This window comes from Opisthocomus hoazin, chromosome 2 (genome assembly GCF_030867145.1).
Source record: "Opisthocomus hoazin isolate bOpiHoa1 chromosome 2, bOpiHoa1.hap1, whole genome shotgun sequence".
Lineage (NCBI taxonomy): Eukaryota > Metazoa > Chordata > Aves > Opisthocomiformes > Opisthocomidae > Opisthocomus > Opisthocomus hoazin.
In genome coordinates, this window is record NC_134415.1 from 130,155,072 (window position 1) to 130,174,000 (window position 18,929).

General features: G+C 45.1%; 1 protein-coding gene across 20 annotated transcripts in view; it reads right to left on the bottom strand.

Annotated features, from left to right (window-relative positions):
• Positions 1 to 622: 622 nt before the first annotated feature.
• The window catches only part of HMBOX1 (homeobox containing 1), a 128,532-nt gene continuing 110,225 nt past the window's right edge, over positions 623 to 18,929 (bottom strand). For 15 of the 20 annotated variants that reach the window (XM_075415060.1, XM_075415056.1, XM_075415048.1 and 12 more), the window contains one exon: positions 623 to 17,484. In XM_075415060.1, the coding sequence (XP_075271175.1) occupies positions 17,347 to 17,484 (138 nt within the window). In that variant the 3' untranslated portion in view covers positions 623 to 17,346. The remainder of the gene's footprint in view (positions 17,485 to 18,929) is intronic. The other 5 variants (XM_075415061.1, XM_075415057.1, XR_012763277.1 and 2 more) reach the window with 4 other exon arrangements.

Here is an 18,929-nt window from a genome sequence, read left to right on the forward strand (position 1 = left end):
GGCACAGCACCGTGGCCAGGCGGGGCTGGAATATCTCCAGAGAAGGAGACTCCCCAGCCCCTCTGGGCAGCCTGGGCGAGGGCTCCGTCACCCTCAGAGGGAAGAAGTTCTTCCTCATGTTCAGCTGGAGCTTCCCAGGCTTCAGTTTGTGCCCGGTGCCCCTTGTCCTGTCGCTGGGCACCACTGGAAAGAGTCTGGCCCTGTCCACCTGACCCCCACCCTGCAGATATTTAGAGGCATTTCGAAGGTCCCCTCTCAGCCTTCTCTTCTCCAGGCTGAACAAGCCCAGCTCCCTCAGCCTCTCCTCGTAGGAGAGATGCTCCAGTCCCTTCATCATCCTCGTAGCCCTCTGCTGGACTCTCTCTGGTGTCAGCCCACAGTTCAAGCTCCAAGGGTGATGCCACCACGTTGGAGGCACCACCAAAGGCTCCACTGCCTCCATCCCCCACCCCAAGACCACCCTTACAAGAAAGAGAAGGCAGCCTTGCTCAAACCAGTTAATATTTTTGATGTTTCTGAAGTTCTCAAGATACGTTTTAGGTCTTCATTGCGGCCAAGGCCTCTCTCGGGCTTTCACACCCGGACAGCTTCGCACAGAAAGGACCACAGAAGAAACGCACTGTTGTCGAGTTATACATTTTTATTTTCTAATAGGTACAATACTAAAATAAACACAAATTAAAAAAAAGTTTTATTAAAACAAAACTGTACAAAAAAGCAGTTATACTACATTTTAATTACAGAACAGTCTACTGTCCAAAAGGCACTAATCCAGAATAGGAGATACAATGATACAGGACTCATTTTAACTATTTTAATCAATACAATAGAGCACTTGTTTCTCTGTCCATTCACGTACAGAAACAAGGACTTTTTGCTACAGTCATTACACATCGTTATAAATATGAGCCCTACACGGAAAGATGCAGTATCGCTCTCCCTGCGCCAAAATTCCGTTGAAACAATGTCCGAAAGCAAATTTAAAAAAAAAAAAATAAAAGAAAAAAAAGACAGAGAGCAAAGGCCGGGAGGGAAGGAGCCGAGACTTCGCCCTGTCGCAGTGCCCGCCGCCCCAGGAAGACGCGGCAGGCGTTCACGCTGCCCGGCGCGTCGGCGACCGGAATGCTGACGCGAGGTGGACGGGAGCGGAGCCGGAGGGGGAGCGTCCATCGCCTCGCGCCCTGTTAGTTTTTCCGCTAGGTCCTGGTTTCCCTGCTTCTCCTTCCACCCCCTCTTTCCCTGGATAGTTCTCCCCTCTCCAACGCGTCACTAACGATTCCCAAGCGCACCAAGGGAGAAAAACGACCACTTCTCTCCTTGAGGGAAATGGTGGAGCAGACCCACTCGGCATCTTGCAGATAAATGCAGTGATTTGGAGAAGATTTTAGAATATTCTTCTCAAAAATCAGTATCTTTACTGCAAGGGCAGAGCCATGAGAAGATGGACCTCAAACAAGGGTGCTACAAGCGTTCCTACAGCCGCGGCCCGAGCCGTCGTCAAGCCACCAGAGATGCGCACGGCTCGCGTGCGGCTCCTGGGACGGCAGAAGGCCGCGTCCGAAGCAGCACAGGGGAAGTTACAACCTGTCCCCTCGCCAGCTGCCTTCCCAAAAGCAAAACCAGGCTTCGGCAGCGCGCTGGGGAACACGAGCTCCCTGCGGCGCCTTCCTCCTCGGTGATGGTACCTGAGATTCGCTCCCCTGCGACATCCAGCGCCGCTTCCCGGGCCGCCTGCTCTCCACATAAGGATCTCTTCATCCTCTCTCCCAGTCTACACAAATTCTTCTTTCCTCCCCTGGAATTTCAGGCTGAGGACCGGTAGAAAAGGTGCTACAGACCGTGGATGGCGTAGGCACCGTGCCTGGAGAACACCTGCGTGAAAAGCCACCAACCAGCGCGTGAGTATCTGACCTTACTACCGGGAGCAGCGACCCAGCGAGCCCATGAAGCGCCAGCGTGAAATACGGAGCCGTGGAGCGGAACGAGCGGCCCCTGCGGAGATCCAGACCCAGGCCTGCTGGCGGGGCGTGACGATGACGGCGTGTGGCCTCACGCGGCTCCGTCGCGGTGGAAGAGGGTCCGCGCGCGGGCGGGAGAGGGATACTGCACCTTTCGAACAGTGTCATACACGTAAGACAAAGACAGGCATCTGGATGTTAACAAAAATAAGTAACAAAGAAATATGATTAAACAAAATCTCTTCTCACATCATCCTATACTACATCCTCCTTCTGCTTAGCAGAAAATTGTACGTACACAAAAATACAAATACACAATTTTGTAGAACAGTCTGATTTTAATATATTTATATATATTTATATTTATATGAGTGGCAGGTTAGTTCATTATATAGAGCTTTTTGCACTTTTGGCTCATATGCAACAAGGCTTTATAAATTCAGCTTTAGCTTTCATTCAGGTTTTATAGCTTCTTGAACATTTGTTTTCACATTTAAAGCAGCATCCAATTTCGCAAGAGGAGTTGGTGGTGGCTACAGCAAGGATCAGGTCAAGAGGTTACTCGGGGGTGGGGAGGAGGAGAATATACATTCCAGTGTGTGTGTGCGCGCGCTAGTGCTCGGGTGAAGGAGGAGAACAGGCTGTGAACGCACGGCTCGAGGATACCAGGTCTACCCCTAGGATACCAGGTCTACCCCTTGAGGTAGGCGGAACACCTACAGCAGATGAGACCCAGAGGTGCTGCTTGCGTCGGGGCACGCAGCGGGAGAAAGAAACACGCGAGTGGAAGATGCCGACAGAGGGACATACAGAGGCGGGAGGACCTGTCGGTGAGCTACGGTGACCGGCAAGAGATGGGACGCAGCTCGTCTTCACATTACCGACGCATCTGGAGGACCCGCGAGGCAACCGCAGGCGACGGCCGGCCACCCACCGCACCACCACAACGGCCATGCAAGGGCGAGACGACGCCCCTCGCCCCCGAGTCAACGTGACGGCGGAACAAAATCAAGACGTGCAAAACTCTGAAGTGACAAACCCGGCTCCCCGGCGCTTTGCTAGGGTTTCTGTTTTGACAGGGGGGTTTTGCTTCGGGTTTTTTGTGCCTCCGATCCCGTTCCACTGTCTTTTCACGTCTAGGTTTGCAACACTCGCTACTACGTTCATCGTTTTTCAACTACAACCACGGTTATTGACAATCACTTGGTTTAGAGAAAAAAAAAAGATCTCTGTTCAAAAAGGCATCTCCAGAGCAGGGCGACAGCACAAGATCGCACGGTCCGCGCGCAGCAGAGGCTCCACGGACGCTTTATTTTCATTAGTACCCCAGCAATAAATGGATTCCTGTTTGATCATTGCTTGTATCAACACCCATCAACGTCCCACAAGCTGATTTTTGTTCTCTGCAACAGAGATGTCCTCACAGCTTTTCTTGCCAACAGCAAGTTCCTAGGCTTTCCCGACTCAGAAGTTATTGTCAGAGTAAAAACAACATTTAGTTGCTAATGAAAAATAAAACATCTACATATGGATTGCTTTCATTTGCTGAATCCTTAAGTGGTGCTAATACATCTTAATAGTGTTCTGTTATTTCCTTTTGCTATGGTCAGAAGAAATTCTCCTTTAATGCAATTTTTTAAACTAGCATTGACATCTTTTTTTTCTTTTTTTTAACCCACATAAAATTCTCGGGTATGTTCACAAAATTATAACCACCTGCCAATAGTTACAATTATTCTGAAAAAAAATGCTGAGCAGGTGCCACTATTAGAAGCCTAGAAATAACTCAGAACAGAGGAAGAAACTGCCTCTGTGATTCCAAAAAGGGGTGATGAAATATGCGTATTAGCTGCTTCTCTCCAGAGCCTCAGACGTGCGGCTCCCCAGCGGCGCACGCTCAATGCACGAAGCTCCTGGACCTGCAATCCAAGAGGGAGTTTCCCACTGAATTCTTTCCAAGCTTCCCCCCCCCCTCCCCTCTTTACCGTCCACCCCGAATCGGAGATTGCTAAGGTTTGGCTGGGAACGGAGATTCGTTGAGGAGATCCCCACCAACAGGGTGGAAACCGAGGAGGGGCAGCGTGAGGAAGGAGCGGAGGTTTCTTTCCAGCCGGATTCTGCAGAGCTCCAGACTCCGACTGCTCGTCTGGAGTCGTGCGTGCGGAGGGGCTGCAGGGAGGGCTCGGCTCTTAGGAGGGAAATGAGGTCTAATCCCATTCCTCCAGCTCGTTCTGGAGTCCTGTTACTCACTTAGGCACTTTTTAAATTGACACTAAGAAAAAAAAATTAAAAAATAAAAAAAATTGAAAAAGTACTGCAACTCTTTCACACTTCCCGGGCTTTCGTTAGCCTTGGGAAGATCATGAAGACCACGAGGGAGACAGCCAAGGCGATTTGTCAAGAAAACAGTGCTCCCCCTGGACACGACTGACTTTTATTTGTCACCCTTTGAGAGAACTGCTACTGAACTAACTCGATAGTTTAAATTTGCTATTCCTGTATTATCTTGAAGGTAAAAGCCTGTCTTCACGGTGGTTCTGCGGCCCGACGAGACCGCTCTGTCACACTGGACCTGACACCTGATTTCCAAAGGGACCCGGCGCTCCCCCAGCTCCAGCCGCGCACTGAGCATGGGCCGAGCGCCGCCCGTACCCCCCCCCCACCTCCGGCAGCTAATTAAGGAGGGTCGGGTGCTGACGAGGTTCGGGAAGCCATTACTAACGGTACGGCTGGAGCCGAGAGCAAGGCGAAAGGGTTCTTGCTTCTGAGGTCGGACTGCAATGGGTTATGAAATGGAAAAATCTGTCCTTCTCGAAAGAACAGCCAGGGCTCTGACCCCACACAGCGATCAGGAACAAGTCACAAGCTTCGGTTCAGCACAAGTCTCAAGATGACGTCTAAATTTACGCAGAAGCCAAAAGAGAAAAACAATTCAGTGGGTAACACCGAGAGATGGGAACCTCAAAATCCAAACTCCAGTCTGACTGTAGTTTTTCATTTGGGAAAGTGATTTCAAGTTTCTCCAATCATCTTTAAAACAACTTAAAAGAAAAATGAAAAGCCGCTCTGGCTGCAAAGAAGTGATCCCAAAGCCCGGGTGAAGGAAGCGACACGAGGCACCGGGACACAGCCTCCCTGGGCAAGGCGACGCGAATCCACCCGCCCTGTCCTGACCCTCACGTGAAAAACGCAGGCAACAGCGCGCTCACCCAGAGAAACAACTGCACCAGCCGAGACCGCTTCCAGCACTGAGCGCAAGCAAGGCAAAATAAAACGAAAGAAAAAAATGCTACTGCCTGGTTCCTCTCTGGTAACCATGGTCCAACACCGTGGAACTACCTTGTTTCACACAGGAGGCTGCAGGCAAAGAACCGGCTGCAAATGGACTGAATTTCTGAGCTTTTTTTTTTGGACTGGTCAGAGTAGACAGAATTTTTCATATTTATACTGCACTGTGGACAATATATATTTGGATTTCAAGTAAGCCATTGATAGAGCACCGTGTAGTAGGCAAAAAGAAAGGTGACCACCTCTTGATTTAGTAGCATTGAAGGAATTAAAAAACGTCTAACCATAAACACGGTGCTGGAAGGTGTGAAGGTAGTAAAGTGCCTGTAGAGGAAAGAGAGGGGAAGGTGAAAGAAGAGCAAGCAGGGAAGAACAAAACTAAAACAGCACAAGTCATCCAAGACTGTGAAAGGGGAGAAAGCAGCAAGTGAGTCCTCAGGGGAGCGCGAGCAGCAGCAACCAACAACCAGCACAAGGAACGAAACCAAACAGATAAACCTGAGCACGAGAACTGTGTGCAAGAAACGTCACATTCCCCTGTTTAGAGGCGCTGCCGTATCTGAGATAGACCTCAATTTTTGCAAGTGATTTCCTAGAACATTGCTGAGTATCTGCTGAAGTGCACAGCCCAGTACCAGTCTTCCCAGTAAAAAAGACAGCTCAAGTATTAATAAAAAAAAAAATATTATACTTAAAAGTTACTATTTCCCTGATTTTCTAATCTAAGCATCACAACTGAAATGAGGGAAGGGAGGAGGGCTTCTATCTAACCACGCTGGAAAAACCCAGGGTCTTTCGGCTAGCAGAAAGCTCAGAAGATTTCATAAGAGTGAACCAAGCCTAAGCTTCAGCATTACACTGGACTGTGTTATTATTAGAATGGAAATCATAGATATTCCTTCTCTAGAGACCACAAGAACAGCGGGTTCAGGTCAGAGCACTTCAGCATGAGAAACCCACCGGTAACGCAGGTAAAACAGGATTACCAGGGTGTGAAGGAGCTTGGATGAAAGATAAAAAGAAATTACCTCTACAAGAGGAGCTGAAGCGTAGGAAAACAACGCGCGACAGATTCGGTACCAACAAGAATCAGCTTCAGAGGAAAGCGAATGGCTCACAACGCTCGTCTGGAATTCCTTCAAGGAAATATCGGCTCAGTGTAGGAAGTAAGAGGAGACATCAGTTTAGCGAGAGGACTTCTGCCGGCTGTGATGTGTTTTGAAGCACTCTGGCAATTGATGAAAGCATCCATCAAACCCAGCCGCTCGAGGCACCGCAGCTGGAGGAACCGGGCACGACTGATCAAACCGTTTTCATGTTGAACGTTCTCGGGTAGTAGTAAAATACACTGCAAGGTACTCTTAACAACCGGAATTCACGTTCCCAAATAGGAACAAAGAATTTCGGATTCGAAATTCAGACTGACCTGGGCTTTTGGTTAAGAGTTTTTTTGTTTATCTTCAAGTAAGAAGCAAAAATAACAGTTGAACAGAAAAATGCTGTTCCGGAGCTACTTCAGCTGCTCAGCACTGTCTGGTACGTGAGTGCGCATCGCGGTGTCAGCAGAAGGAACAGACTGAACCTGCGCGATACTGGAGCAGACCCAAGTAACACGGCAGCATACAGAAACCACCTGTTATCAAAACGACATTTGATTGATTCCCATTACGGCAGGAGTACAAAGTGTAAAAAGGTATCTATCATACATCACTGGAACTTCACATGGTTTAGAGACATAAGGCACAATATGTTCTCCGATGGAAATTCATACTTTTACAAGAAGTTCTTACTGCAGAGAACCCCTCTAGTACTCAAATCTCTATAAATTATTAAATACTATGAACAGGTTATAACGGTAAAAGACAAGTCTACCTCTTTGGAATCATAGTTTTACAATTAAGGCCAGAAGGGACCAGTCTATCACCTACAAGGAGACCCTGAATATTGCACGGCCTCCCAGTTTCTGATGCAAACTCCCTATTCTATCTACTTCACCCAACGGCATGGGCGAACCCTGCCCTTCCAAATGCAAATAAATACACCCCAATTGAAAGCGTCTGCCTTTTCCACACAACTCTTTACAAATTTTACCATTTGTCTCCAACAGATTTTATAAACATAAATGGAACAGTATTTTTTTTCCCTCAACACACTTACAAATACCTTCTTAATGTCCATGGGTACTTCATTGCCTCTTAACTCCTAACCAGACGCCTAATTGTCAGGCCCCCTTCACTGAACTGAATTATTGGCAATGCAACTTCAGGGCTGTTTTCCTTCTTGCTCTGCTACAAATCCCAGCATTAATAAGTGAGCACTGTTGAAATCTAGGAGCAGATTCTCAATTGACGTTAACTCTGCCAACGAGCGGATCTATTCCCTCATCTCAATAGTATTTCTCTTCTCCAAGCACCTGGAGAAAGAGGACTGTGACCTGAGAGAGCTCTGAAGGAAGGAGGAGTTGCAGAATTAAACTGTTACTGCCCAATAAGGAGCTGCGTGCCGAGATCTCAATGCTCAGCTAAACTGACAGGCAACTACCTCTGCAACAAGCGGTACAAAAGCTCATCTCAAGTTCCAGTAACACCTCCTAAATGAACTTCATAATGCTTTACGGGTTTGCCATGAAGACACGTTGGCACAAAGAAACACACGTTGGCGATTTTAGAGCGTTCCACGAACTGCTTCAACTACTTCATCAGTAAAGCATCCAAGACGTTTACCCTTCTCAAGTAGTAGCTACACCTTCTGCGCAACACACCCGGTCTTTCCCAGCAACACGTCCAATTTCTTCTCTGCCATTCCGAACCCAGTGTAGCTCCACCTCAACTCGGATCACTCTATCCAACACGCAGAAAGGGGAGATGCTTCCACTGCTACTTTCCACTCCAAAATTGTATCAAGCCCTTTGAACAGAACAGCTTGAATGTGGCAAGGGAAATTCTATGTCACTCTGGTCTTGAAAAGATCTGCTCGCTTGCCATAATGCACAAATGAAATGGCTTGCACTGTGGTATGGGAAAAACTGGTCAGGGATTTGATACTCCGAGTTCCTGGCTCTGGTTAGCTCCTGAAGGATATTTTCAGTACTATCACTACAGTCCTGTCAAAGAGACATAGCAGCAACTTGATCAGCAGGCAGACTTTGAAAAAAAAATATATATACAAAGTCAAATGTGCTTTGAGGAATGGAATATATGCTTAATATTCTTAATGGAATATACTGGTTGAGAAACATTAATTAATAATTTACTTTCATTATCTCTTTGCCCTCCTTGAGCGATCTGACAGATAAACTTTGTAAGTAAAATGTGTTTTTAAATCTCAAATGATGTAAAATAGATCTCAGAAGGCTAAAGTCAACCTCTTAATTATAGAGGTGGGTTATTTAAGCTACATATGCCATCTTGCCATAACATGGAAGACTTTAATTAGTTAAGGAGAAGGGCTGGGGAGAGGAGGATAGGAAGCTGAATTGAGGCCAGTGACAGTAGCAAGTTAACATTTAAAAATGTACGTCCTAGAAACGGAGTCGTTACCATCGCTGCTGTGAGCGTAGTACCACCAGTGGCAACCGCGCTGGAAGAACTGGAGGACCCGTGACGCACAGGGTTGTTCTGAACCACAGTGATATTGGATGAGATTTACACAAGTAATTCAGTACAAAGAAGCTGCAAAGTATCTGGAGGATTGAAAGAAGAGTCTAAGGAAGTTAAGCTCCTAACTTCTTTTGCAAATGTGTTGGAGTTGGGAACCTGCTAACTTTTCTAAACATCACTACGAGTCTCTCTACACAGCTCTGCATACCAAAAAACTCCGGAAACCTGTCTGATAAGTAACTACAGCGGGAGAACAGCACCATGGAAAAATACTGCCGAGAAGCTTACGGGCAAAAATGGAGCATGGGCTCTGCAGCGCCCAAGATTGGCCAACAGATACTGTTCCTCACGAAAATACAGAATAAAAAGGCACCTAACACCCTCTGACAGATGCTTTTGTGGAATCTAGCCACATATCAGAGAAAGATTACGATGTTATTTTAGGTCATCCCCATATATCCTCTCCTGTTGTGAATGGCAATCACACCGTCCAGCCAACTATCCAGCTGCAGGCTACTCTGAGATTTCTTAAGAAAAACCGAGTGAGGTCCTACCACTGCACCATGCCAACTGCAGCTGGAGACAGCAGACAGCTTGAGGACAAGATGGTTATATACGTGGCAACAACTGTTGGTAAGGCTTCCGAAGCGAGACGCTACGAAGGGGACCTTGGAGGGGCACAGAAGAGCCAGTTACACTCCCTGCTTCAGCAACCGGAGGACAGAGCAACCGGTACCCTCTGCCTGCAGCAGGGTGAAAACACGGGATGAGTAATTCAGCGGAGTCCTGGACCACAGCTCACCTTCCTCAACACCACAACTCTACAACAAATCAAGAAGAGCTAAACCAGAACCCTGGGTAATCTGTAATCACGCTGTCACACAAAACCAAACGTCCCTTTTGTTTCTGAAACTCACTGAGAAGCAACACATACACGAACAGGAGGGGAACTATAAAAGGAAGAGAAGCAGCTTTGCATAGAAAACTCAGCTCCGTTCTAGTCCCTGCTGTTGTAAGTTACCATTAGGAACAGGTCATTATTTAAGTTTACGAAGTAGCTGTGTTCCAAGTGTCACTAACAACACTGGTATTAAAGAGAATTAGGGGGCGGAAGATCTTCTGTTTTCAGTCACAGAAAAGACAGAAATCCTTTTAATTATGACCATGCCAATCCACATCTTTCTAAAGCAGCTAATTACATGTCAGGAGGACACCCAGTCATTCAAAAGAACTGCCATCACTTTTACTGCCACGCTCTTATGCATTTATCCTGCCCATCCCAATTACCCCGGCTGCAGTTTGAAAGGATTTAGCAGAAGCGTGCTGGATGTTTTGATCAGCAGAGTACACCCGCTTCCATTTAACAGCGGTGGGAAGAGAGGGAATAAACGGCAGCGAGCGCCTTCTGCCAAGCCATCTGAGCGGGAGATGCACTGCACATACAGAAACAGCAAAGGCCCATTCCGCAGTGCACCCCAGTTCAGTGGGTTTCGTTCACTCCCGCCTAGGCTGCTGGTCAGCACTCCAACCATTACCAGAAAGAAGGGCGAAGAGCACAACACCGCAGCCATCAAACTGGTCAGTCGGTTTTCTCAATCAGCCCGATTAAAAGGGGCGTTTAAATATGTTTTGTGAACTTCTCCCCTGTCCCCAAAATCCTTTTCTATCCCCATGACATAAGCTGCCAATGTTTGCACCTAGATACTACACTGATAAGCACGCTGCAGGCATCACAGAGCGTACCTCGGTATCTTCAAAGAGCAAAATGTATTTGTTTACCTCTTCCAGGAAGCTCGAGCTGAAGTATGATATGGATTTCCATAAAGAAAGTGCGACTGAAGAACCTTAACAGAAACAGAGAGCAGTTTGCACTGATTATTGTAATTGTGCCGATACCATCTCAGCCACAGCATCACCCGCGCTCAGTGGACGCCCACCCGAAACAGGCACCGGCAAACAATTCTAAGCTCTGTCTGAGTGATAAAACCCAAGGCCAAGGTTAGCGACGAACACCTCTTTAGATGTTTCAATTTTTCTCCCCACATCTGTTCCACTGGTGCCACTGAGATGACTTAGATTTTATTTCTATTTGTTGGACAAAAACCAACATCAAAATGCTGTCATCTTACTGACAGCCCTCAAAATGACCAAGCCCAATTCCCCGGTTATAACACAATTCTCACGAAGAAGAAAAATAACTTTTGTGTATTTTAAATGCAAATTTATAGCTGTCACCTCTAGCACATCTGCTTTTTTCACTAATGTGCAACATCTTTAGTTGGGACAGTTTAAACCCTGTACATTAGACAACAGTAATAGATGCTAAAATGAAGGTTTTAGGGCTAGGCTTTTCAGCTTGCCAGTTGCCTACTGGCCAATTAACTGATCCAATATCCTGAGCAAATATCCCAGCTGCAAAAAAGCCCAGCAAGGAATGTCTTATTTTATCTTCTTGGGACCTGCAAGGTACTGTTTGGTTAGGCCATCAACCTTCCCTTCCACAAAATCACAGTGAAAACACCCGACTCCACAAAACTCCATTAAATTAGCTGGGATCACGAATCAACCCTGACTACTGCTACTAATACACACACAAAATACTGAGCCATCTAATAAGAACAAAGACGTTAGGTCACTGACGTATAACAGTTTTCAAGACCAATCCTGCCAACAGAGGTTCCTGCCAAATGATAGAAGCTACACCAAACTCAAGATTATTGCCTACAAGCTTAAGACTTTGATCAAAATAATATTATCAAGTTAAATAACTTCACAGAGTGCAAGAGCTACGTGGGTGGGAATCTTTGTCTAAAATAAAAGCAAAGTTTATTTTGACATAAAACCCCCAGAATTTGCTGGTAATTATCCAACGAACTTGAAAGAAGCTGATGAACGCAGGGGAAGGAGGGCTGCACAGTGATGTAGCTGGAGTGGGAGGAGGAACATCAACCTTCATAAGAAAAATATTAGCTGAAACGAGCAAAATCCCAGGGATAAAGGGGAAAAAAATTCTTCTCCTACTAAACCTCCACATCTCTCAGTACTCTGGGCAAAATCTCACGCTGAATCTTCGTAATTTGCAGAGAAAGGGGTGAATCCAGCTTTGCGTTCCAGGCGAGATTACAGACAGCGAAACACCCCCCTGCACTAAGGGCTTTAGGGGCAGCGATACGGAGTCTTGAACACTCTTACACCAATTCTGTCGGTTTTATCTATACAAAAACCAAAACCTGTTCCCTTATGAAACCCGGTTACAGCTACCACGTCGCGGCCACTCAGCTGCTCTGGGGGAAGGCCAGCCAAAGCCACCTTCTTAATTCTTTGCAAGCGGCATCTCATTGTGAGGGAAAGCTTTTCTGCCCCATAAGGGAACTCAAAATCTTGGTGGACTCATCTCCATGTTCTTACGCACTTTGAAGGCAGAAATTAACACTTCTGAGTCTAACTGACCCCATGCCAGTCCATACTCGCAAACACCACTGCGCTTCTCTTCAAAATAACATCCAAATCAGACCTAAAGCCTGCCTAGTGAAGTATGGGTTTTTTTCCTGTAGTGGCCAACAGTAAATACGTAAGGAAAGAAAAGGATGATCCAAACGAGTGTAATGTGGCTCTTTCCCAGTCATACCTTCCGATAATCACCAATTAATGATTTACTGAACCAAAAATTTAGAGCTTATCACAGTAGTCACCAGTGGGCTTAAGTTAACCACAATTTTTCCTCTCATACATTCAGCTACGTGAAGTTTGTCACCTGCACTCACAGCAGCAAGATGATGATAAATCCTCGCAAACAAAGGCAAAAACTCATCTACAGCACAAGTGTTAGGAAAACATGGAAAACTTACCAGTCTGATGTTAGGCAGTGAAACAAACAGAATTATTCAAATATCCCTGAAGAACTGTGTAAACAGAGCAAATAATTAATGAAACCTATTACTTATGGCTTGATTGGAGCCTGGAGCCAGACCCTGTAAATAAAGCTCCCCTCTATTAGTAGAATAGGAAAGATAACTTTAGGAGTAGCAAACCAGAAAAAAAAAAACAACCCCGACAACAAATAAGGAGAATTTCTTTAAACAAGTCAACATGTATAAATCAGAACAAGGAAACACCTCAATCTGAGCAGGTTTGTACAGAACCATAGAATAATTCAGGTCAGAAGAGACCTCTGGAGGTCTCTAATCCAACCCTGTCCAGTGCAGTTTGGAATATCCCCAAGGATGGGGTTTCCACTGCCTTTCTGGGCCACTGTTCTACCACTCTGAGTACGAAGATATTTCTTTTTATATTCACCTGTGATTTTCTTTAATGCAAGCTGAGCACACTGTCCCTCACCTTTTTGCTACGAACCGAGAAGAGCCTGGCTCTGTCTTCTCTAAACCCACCCATTATGATAGCTGAAGAACAAAGTATGAGATGGTCCCAGAGCCAGCCTGAACAAACCCAGCTCTCGCAAACTTTCACAAGACATATGCTCCGACCCTCTTATCTCAGCAGCCCCACGAGAGACTCGCTCCTGCCCAGCACTGCACACTGTGCTCCAGATGTGGTCCCACAAGTGTTGAACAAAGGGGACGAATCACTCTCCTCGACCTGCTGAAGGATCTTCCTAATGAGATTCCTTGACTGCTGCAAGGGTGCACTGCTGACTCACAACCAACATGGTCACATCCAACATAAGAATAATGTGATTACACCGTAACAATACATATGTTTATAGAGTATTTGAAAGAAATCTCCATAATGCTGGAGTGTCAGTGGATAACATGTCTACTCATTGCTAAGTCGACTTAGCTTTTAGAATCTCAAAATGCTTTTGCAAACATCTGTGATCTCACACTTCAGGAAAAAGGTGGGGAATTAAAAAAACCAAACCAACAAACCCTAAAAAAGAAGTGGAGGTAGAAATTGTTGTTTTAAGAAGACGGTAAGAGACAACAACTCAAGTATTAGGACTTCATGAGCAACAAAATAACAGCCAGAACTTACTCTACGAAGTTAAAAGCAATCTGTGCCCATCGCAGAAGAGGAGCATCTTAAATACTTTCTTTTCTATTCACAGAACAATAAGGTAGACCTAGTCTGCCACCAGATCCACTTCAAGGGAACCCACATGAGAACAAATTGCAGTAATTCCAGACTGGCTACAACAAACTGCAACTGAATTGCAACGCTACAAAAAATGAGGCTTAATTTTCAAGAAAATCCAGAGACAGAAAGACAAAGACTCTCACATTGCAGAAAAAAACCCAGAACAAAGGCGAAATTCCAGGACACACCCTCAACTAACTCTTTCACTTACTCTAGATCATGTACACTTCTCCTGGTATCATCACACCAGTGTCTGTCCCATTCTAGATAACTTTTTGATTTGAAATAAATTATTAGCCAACTGCAAATTGTTCATTATGAACTTTCAGAATAAAGGAAATCGACTGCTGCGAGCATCCTAATAACAGCTGAGGTCTTGCTCTTTCCTCATACCTCTCGATGGTCAAAGAAAAGCCAAAATAGACAGGGGCAAACCAAAAACTGACTCCGTGGAACAAAATGTCCGATTTCCCAGTTAATCCAACTTGCCAGTTTCTCTGGCAAGAAGACAGTAGTTACCAGGAAGCTAAAGACAAGGAGGATCTGCCAATCTCCAGTGGTTCACAAGGGGTTTAACCTTCAGACAGGATACTGAGGCACGATGAGACCAGCAGCTACTTGACAGTGATAAACAGAATTAAACAGAATTAAGACCAGATTACTCTACGTTAGATGGTATAGACATACAATTTCAGTGGTGTTACTTTGATCCCACATCACATGAACCTACAATCAGGATATAGAAGTTCTAGCACTATTTTTATTCTTCCCTATTGCTTTAAAAAGGCGATGCTTGAAACAATGACTTTTTTTTTTTCCAAGATGGTACAGTAAGCAATATTTCTTTTAAAATTGCAGCTGTCCAACAGTTTTAGTCTGTTCTTTTTAAAATGAAACAGCCAGAACAAATGGTGGTGGCAATCCCAACGTAAAGAGGCCATCGATTATTAAAATCTCCTTACTATAAATCGTGGATGTTGCTTGTCAGCTTGGTGTGTGACTGTAGTATGAATAAGCAGGTAAAATTCCACTAAGGCTATAGTTTGCTCGATCATTCAGCTGTGCAAAAATAGAAAATAAAAGCTCTCCCCATCCTTTCACTCCTTAGTACCAAAACATTCATACACACATCAAGAAAAAATCCGCAATGGTGCAATGGTCGCTGATCCAATTCCTTTCTTTCCTGAGTCTGCCCTGATCCTACTTATGAATTTGCCTACTCAAGAAACGCAATAAAATAGAAAAAAGACGGCTTCATTCTGCTTCAGTGATCTATATCTAAGGAAAGCACATAAATTTTCCAATGAAATCCATAAATGAAAGACAAGGCCAAGCCCTACCTATACATCTTCAAGTCAGAGCGACAAAGAGGTGCCAACTCTGTGCCCTCTGAAAGCACCAAATCTCCTCCACCCTTACCTAAGCAGTTTTCACAAGATTAACAGATGTAAAGATGATCCAGTTAGCCTATGCCTTGAAGGGGTTTAGCCTGGCTAAAAACCTGCTGAGGAGCCACATTTTAGGAGTTCACAACGCTATCTGATAGTTAAGCGTGAGGAAGGGATGAGAACAAGCCAAGTAATGGCAACTTCCCTTCACCCCCGCCACCTTTAGAAGTGGAGAGGAGAAAAAGGAAACCCGTCCTTCAGACTAAGCTGTTTTCCCCTTTTAAGCTATTCCCATACAAACTGGGAAGATAAAAATGGAATGTTGTGGAAACACTATGCAAATTTTCATACTTCTACATACAAAAATTTACATAGGTTTTTAATCTTTATTTTTAATGTAACACAGTCCTGCCCGTCTCTAACGCTTCTCGTGCTGTTTCCATTGAAACGTTTCCTCTTACCGGCAGCAACATATCATTTTATCAGGATGCCAGGAGATCATTTCCACACAATGCCAGCAGATGTAATTTTCTTAGATGCACACACAGTTCATCATTTAGATACTAGATGACAAGGTGATCGCAGGGTGACTCTGTAATGCAAGTCTGCTGTTTGGTATTTTGAATTCTCAAATGATAAAAAAAAGACTTATCAAATATAAATATCTTTAAGAAAAAAGTAACAAAAGTGCTACATATGATCAAGGAAAACAATTCCATTAGTTTCTGCTACTTAAAGTAGGTTTGCTTTACAAATATTACCACATCCATTATCAGTATGGCTTCCAATTAATTAAATTGCTCGTAGCAGTATAGCTTTCTCACATCTTAACAAGGACAGAGTAAAGAGAACACAAAACATTCACACCCCATTTCTCAGGTAAGAGATCCTCCTGCCTTTAAACAAACAAAAAAGTTCGTATTTAGGAGAGTATCGCTGCTACGATGGCTATCTAGCAAAGGTCAGATGCAGAAGTTCTCCAACAACCTTTCAGGCTAGTCAAGACATAGGAATTAGTTACACAGATGTGTAAAAATCCACTCACCCATTTTATGACCTTCACAACCTTCCTGGAAAACATTGCTTTTGAAAGTGGCAAAGTGGAGAGAGGAGGAGGGTGGGGACAGAAAAGGTTAGCGGAAGAATAAAAGGTGAAATTGTTAATGACGGATCAATAGAGTCTAGACCTCTTCTGAGCAGGCACTGCTAGCCATGCCAAATAATGAATAGTGGTTTTGAGAAGTGGACTGTTGTCCATTAGACATTCAGCTCATTTTTCATACGATCCCAGGCTGGGCTTCAATCATGGTCCCAGAGGCAGAAGACGGTACTTCTCCACTAAGCCACGCAGCTTGTGAGAGCAGAGGATGTCTGTGTTGAATACGTGAACATCAACTGAAATATGTGAATGTGTTTCCAACGGACATTCTCAGCACAGCACCCAGAAGTATATCGAGTCACTGTATGACCAGTGAGGCACGGCTTATTGCAGCTGGAAATCATTTATTCCCATGCTGAAGTGGGGTTTCTAGTGTTCTTTTTACTCTCTGTTGATACTCCCAGTCTGGTGTCCATCGACCCTGTGCCACTACCTCAGCTTGCATCCTTTCAGTCTCAGAAAAGGAACAGCGTACAGACTATTTTTTTTTTTAACACAACCTCTAAGGGTATCCAAGATTTTAAGTGTAGCCTACGACTTGTAATTGAGGGCTGTCTAAAATACCTGGAAGCACTTTGAATGCTAAGACAGAGCAGCAAGATTTTTCTAGCCACTGGGGCTGGGAGAGGGAGGTTGGTTGGTTGATTGAGTATTTATTGGGAATTAATACTGAGAGAGTATATGCAAAGGCTGAGGGCACCATGCCATCTTCACAGAACAAGACCCTAACAGCTAACTGACGTACAAGAAACTGCAAAGTTATACTGTAAGAACACATATTAAGGACCGAGGAAAGTCTGCTAAGGTGCTACGTCTAAAACTAAGTTACTTCTCGCTTTGACCCCTCCCCTTTCTTTGTCTCAGTCGTCGTCTAGAGCCTCTGTCTTGATCTCGTTGGCTCCTTGCCGGGCTAGCGCCAAGATGGTGTGGTTTACCGCTGCCATTTCCACGGCTAACGAAATGGGGTCTTGGTGGTCACTATGGCTAGTGCTGTCATCCTGCGCATGCGGAAAGGAGAAGAGAGAAGCATCGTTACTCCACAAGCAGAAAGACGGCAGATAAAAACTAGTGTGTAACGTAATGGACTAGGGGCAGCAAACTGCGCGTTCGTTACAGGGGCAGAAAGTGACAGGAAGTTACAGAATTGATTTAGGACTCCTTTCCCTCACTGTGCAGACAAAGGTAAGCGGGGCAAGGCGTGGCACACCCGATTTTCGAGAGAGAAATTTGAGGGCGGGGGATAACCTGAGGAAAATATTAAATTCTAAAGATAAAAGTGACACACCACGCTTGTCAGGAAACCACACTAAGACAGGAATCATTATCCACTGCACAAATTCATGCTGTCCCTGCCTTTGGAATGTTGTACACAGCTCTGGTCATCCCATTTACAGAGGACACAACAGAACTAGGAAAGGCAGAGAGAACGGCAGCCCAGGGGAAGAGAGGCATGGGGTGGCTTCCTTACGAGGAGAGGCTAAACAGACTCAGGTTCTTCAGGTTGGAAAAGAAATGGCTGATGGTTGATATGGTAAATGTTTATTATAAATAATTACTCAATACGAAACAATAGTTTGTGGCTTCTCGGGACCTAATGAGCACGGGCACTCACTGGAATGGGAATATGTTCCGAAGCAGCAATGGGAAGCGCTGCTTCACTTATCACGGCTCCGTTGTAGGATTCATTGGTTTATAGATGAGACAAAAGTCAAAATGGCTTTAATGGGCAGGGGTTAGACAGGTTCAGGGAAAACTAGTCTGCTAGAAACTATCGAAACTGAAAGTGGATACACTGCCTGGCTCGGGAAGCCTCTCGAAACTACCGAATTCCAGAAGCTGGAAGCTATTACAATAAAATAATTCTATATATTCTTTAAAAATACTTTTTATTTAAATGCTACTCTTGACCTCCCTCAGAAACAGGACACAAACCTAGACTAACCCTTGGTCTGAGCCAGTATCATGTGAAGACACTGAATTCACACAGGCATAGGGAAAAAGATGCCAAAAACCTCCCGGCCTGCCAAAAAAACACAGTGCAACGGTTTCAGGGGGCTGGAACCACCACAACTCAAATATGCAGGCGAGGACACCGCCAGGTTCTCCAGCCCACTGAACGATGCGCCACGTACTTCTTCATCTATTTTCTAAAGAGCAAAGTCTCTCGGCTGTACGAGGACCGCTGCGCTGACGGCTGTGATGGCTGGCAAGCAAAACTAATACAGAGAAACTCTGCTGCCACAGGACTGGAGTGAAAATTTTAAAATCAGTGAACAAAAAGGGCTGCCTTCTACACGGGGTGTAATGGCCATGCAATAACAGACCTCGAAGTCTGACAAGTCTAGCATGGATTTTGTAGTGAGCTGTGCATGTTTCTCAGTCTACATCAGAAAGAGGGCCTGGTTTTCAGTAACAGGAAGGAGAACCAGAAAGATCCAAACTA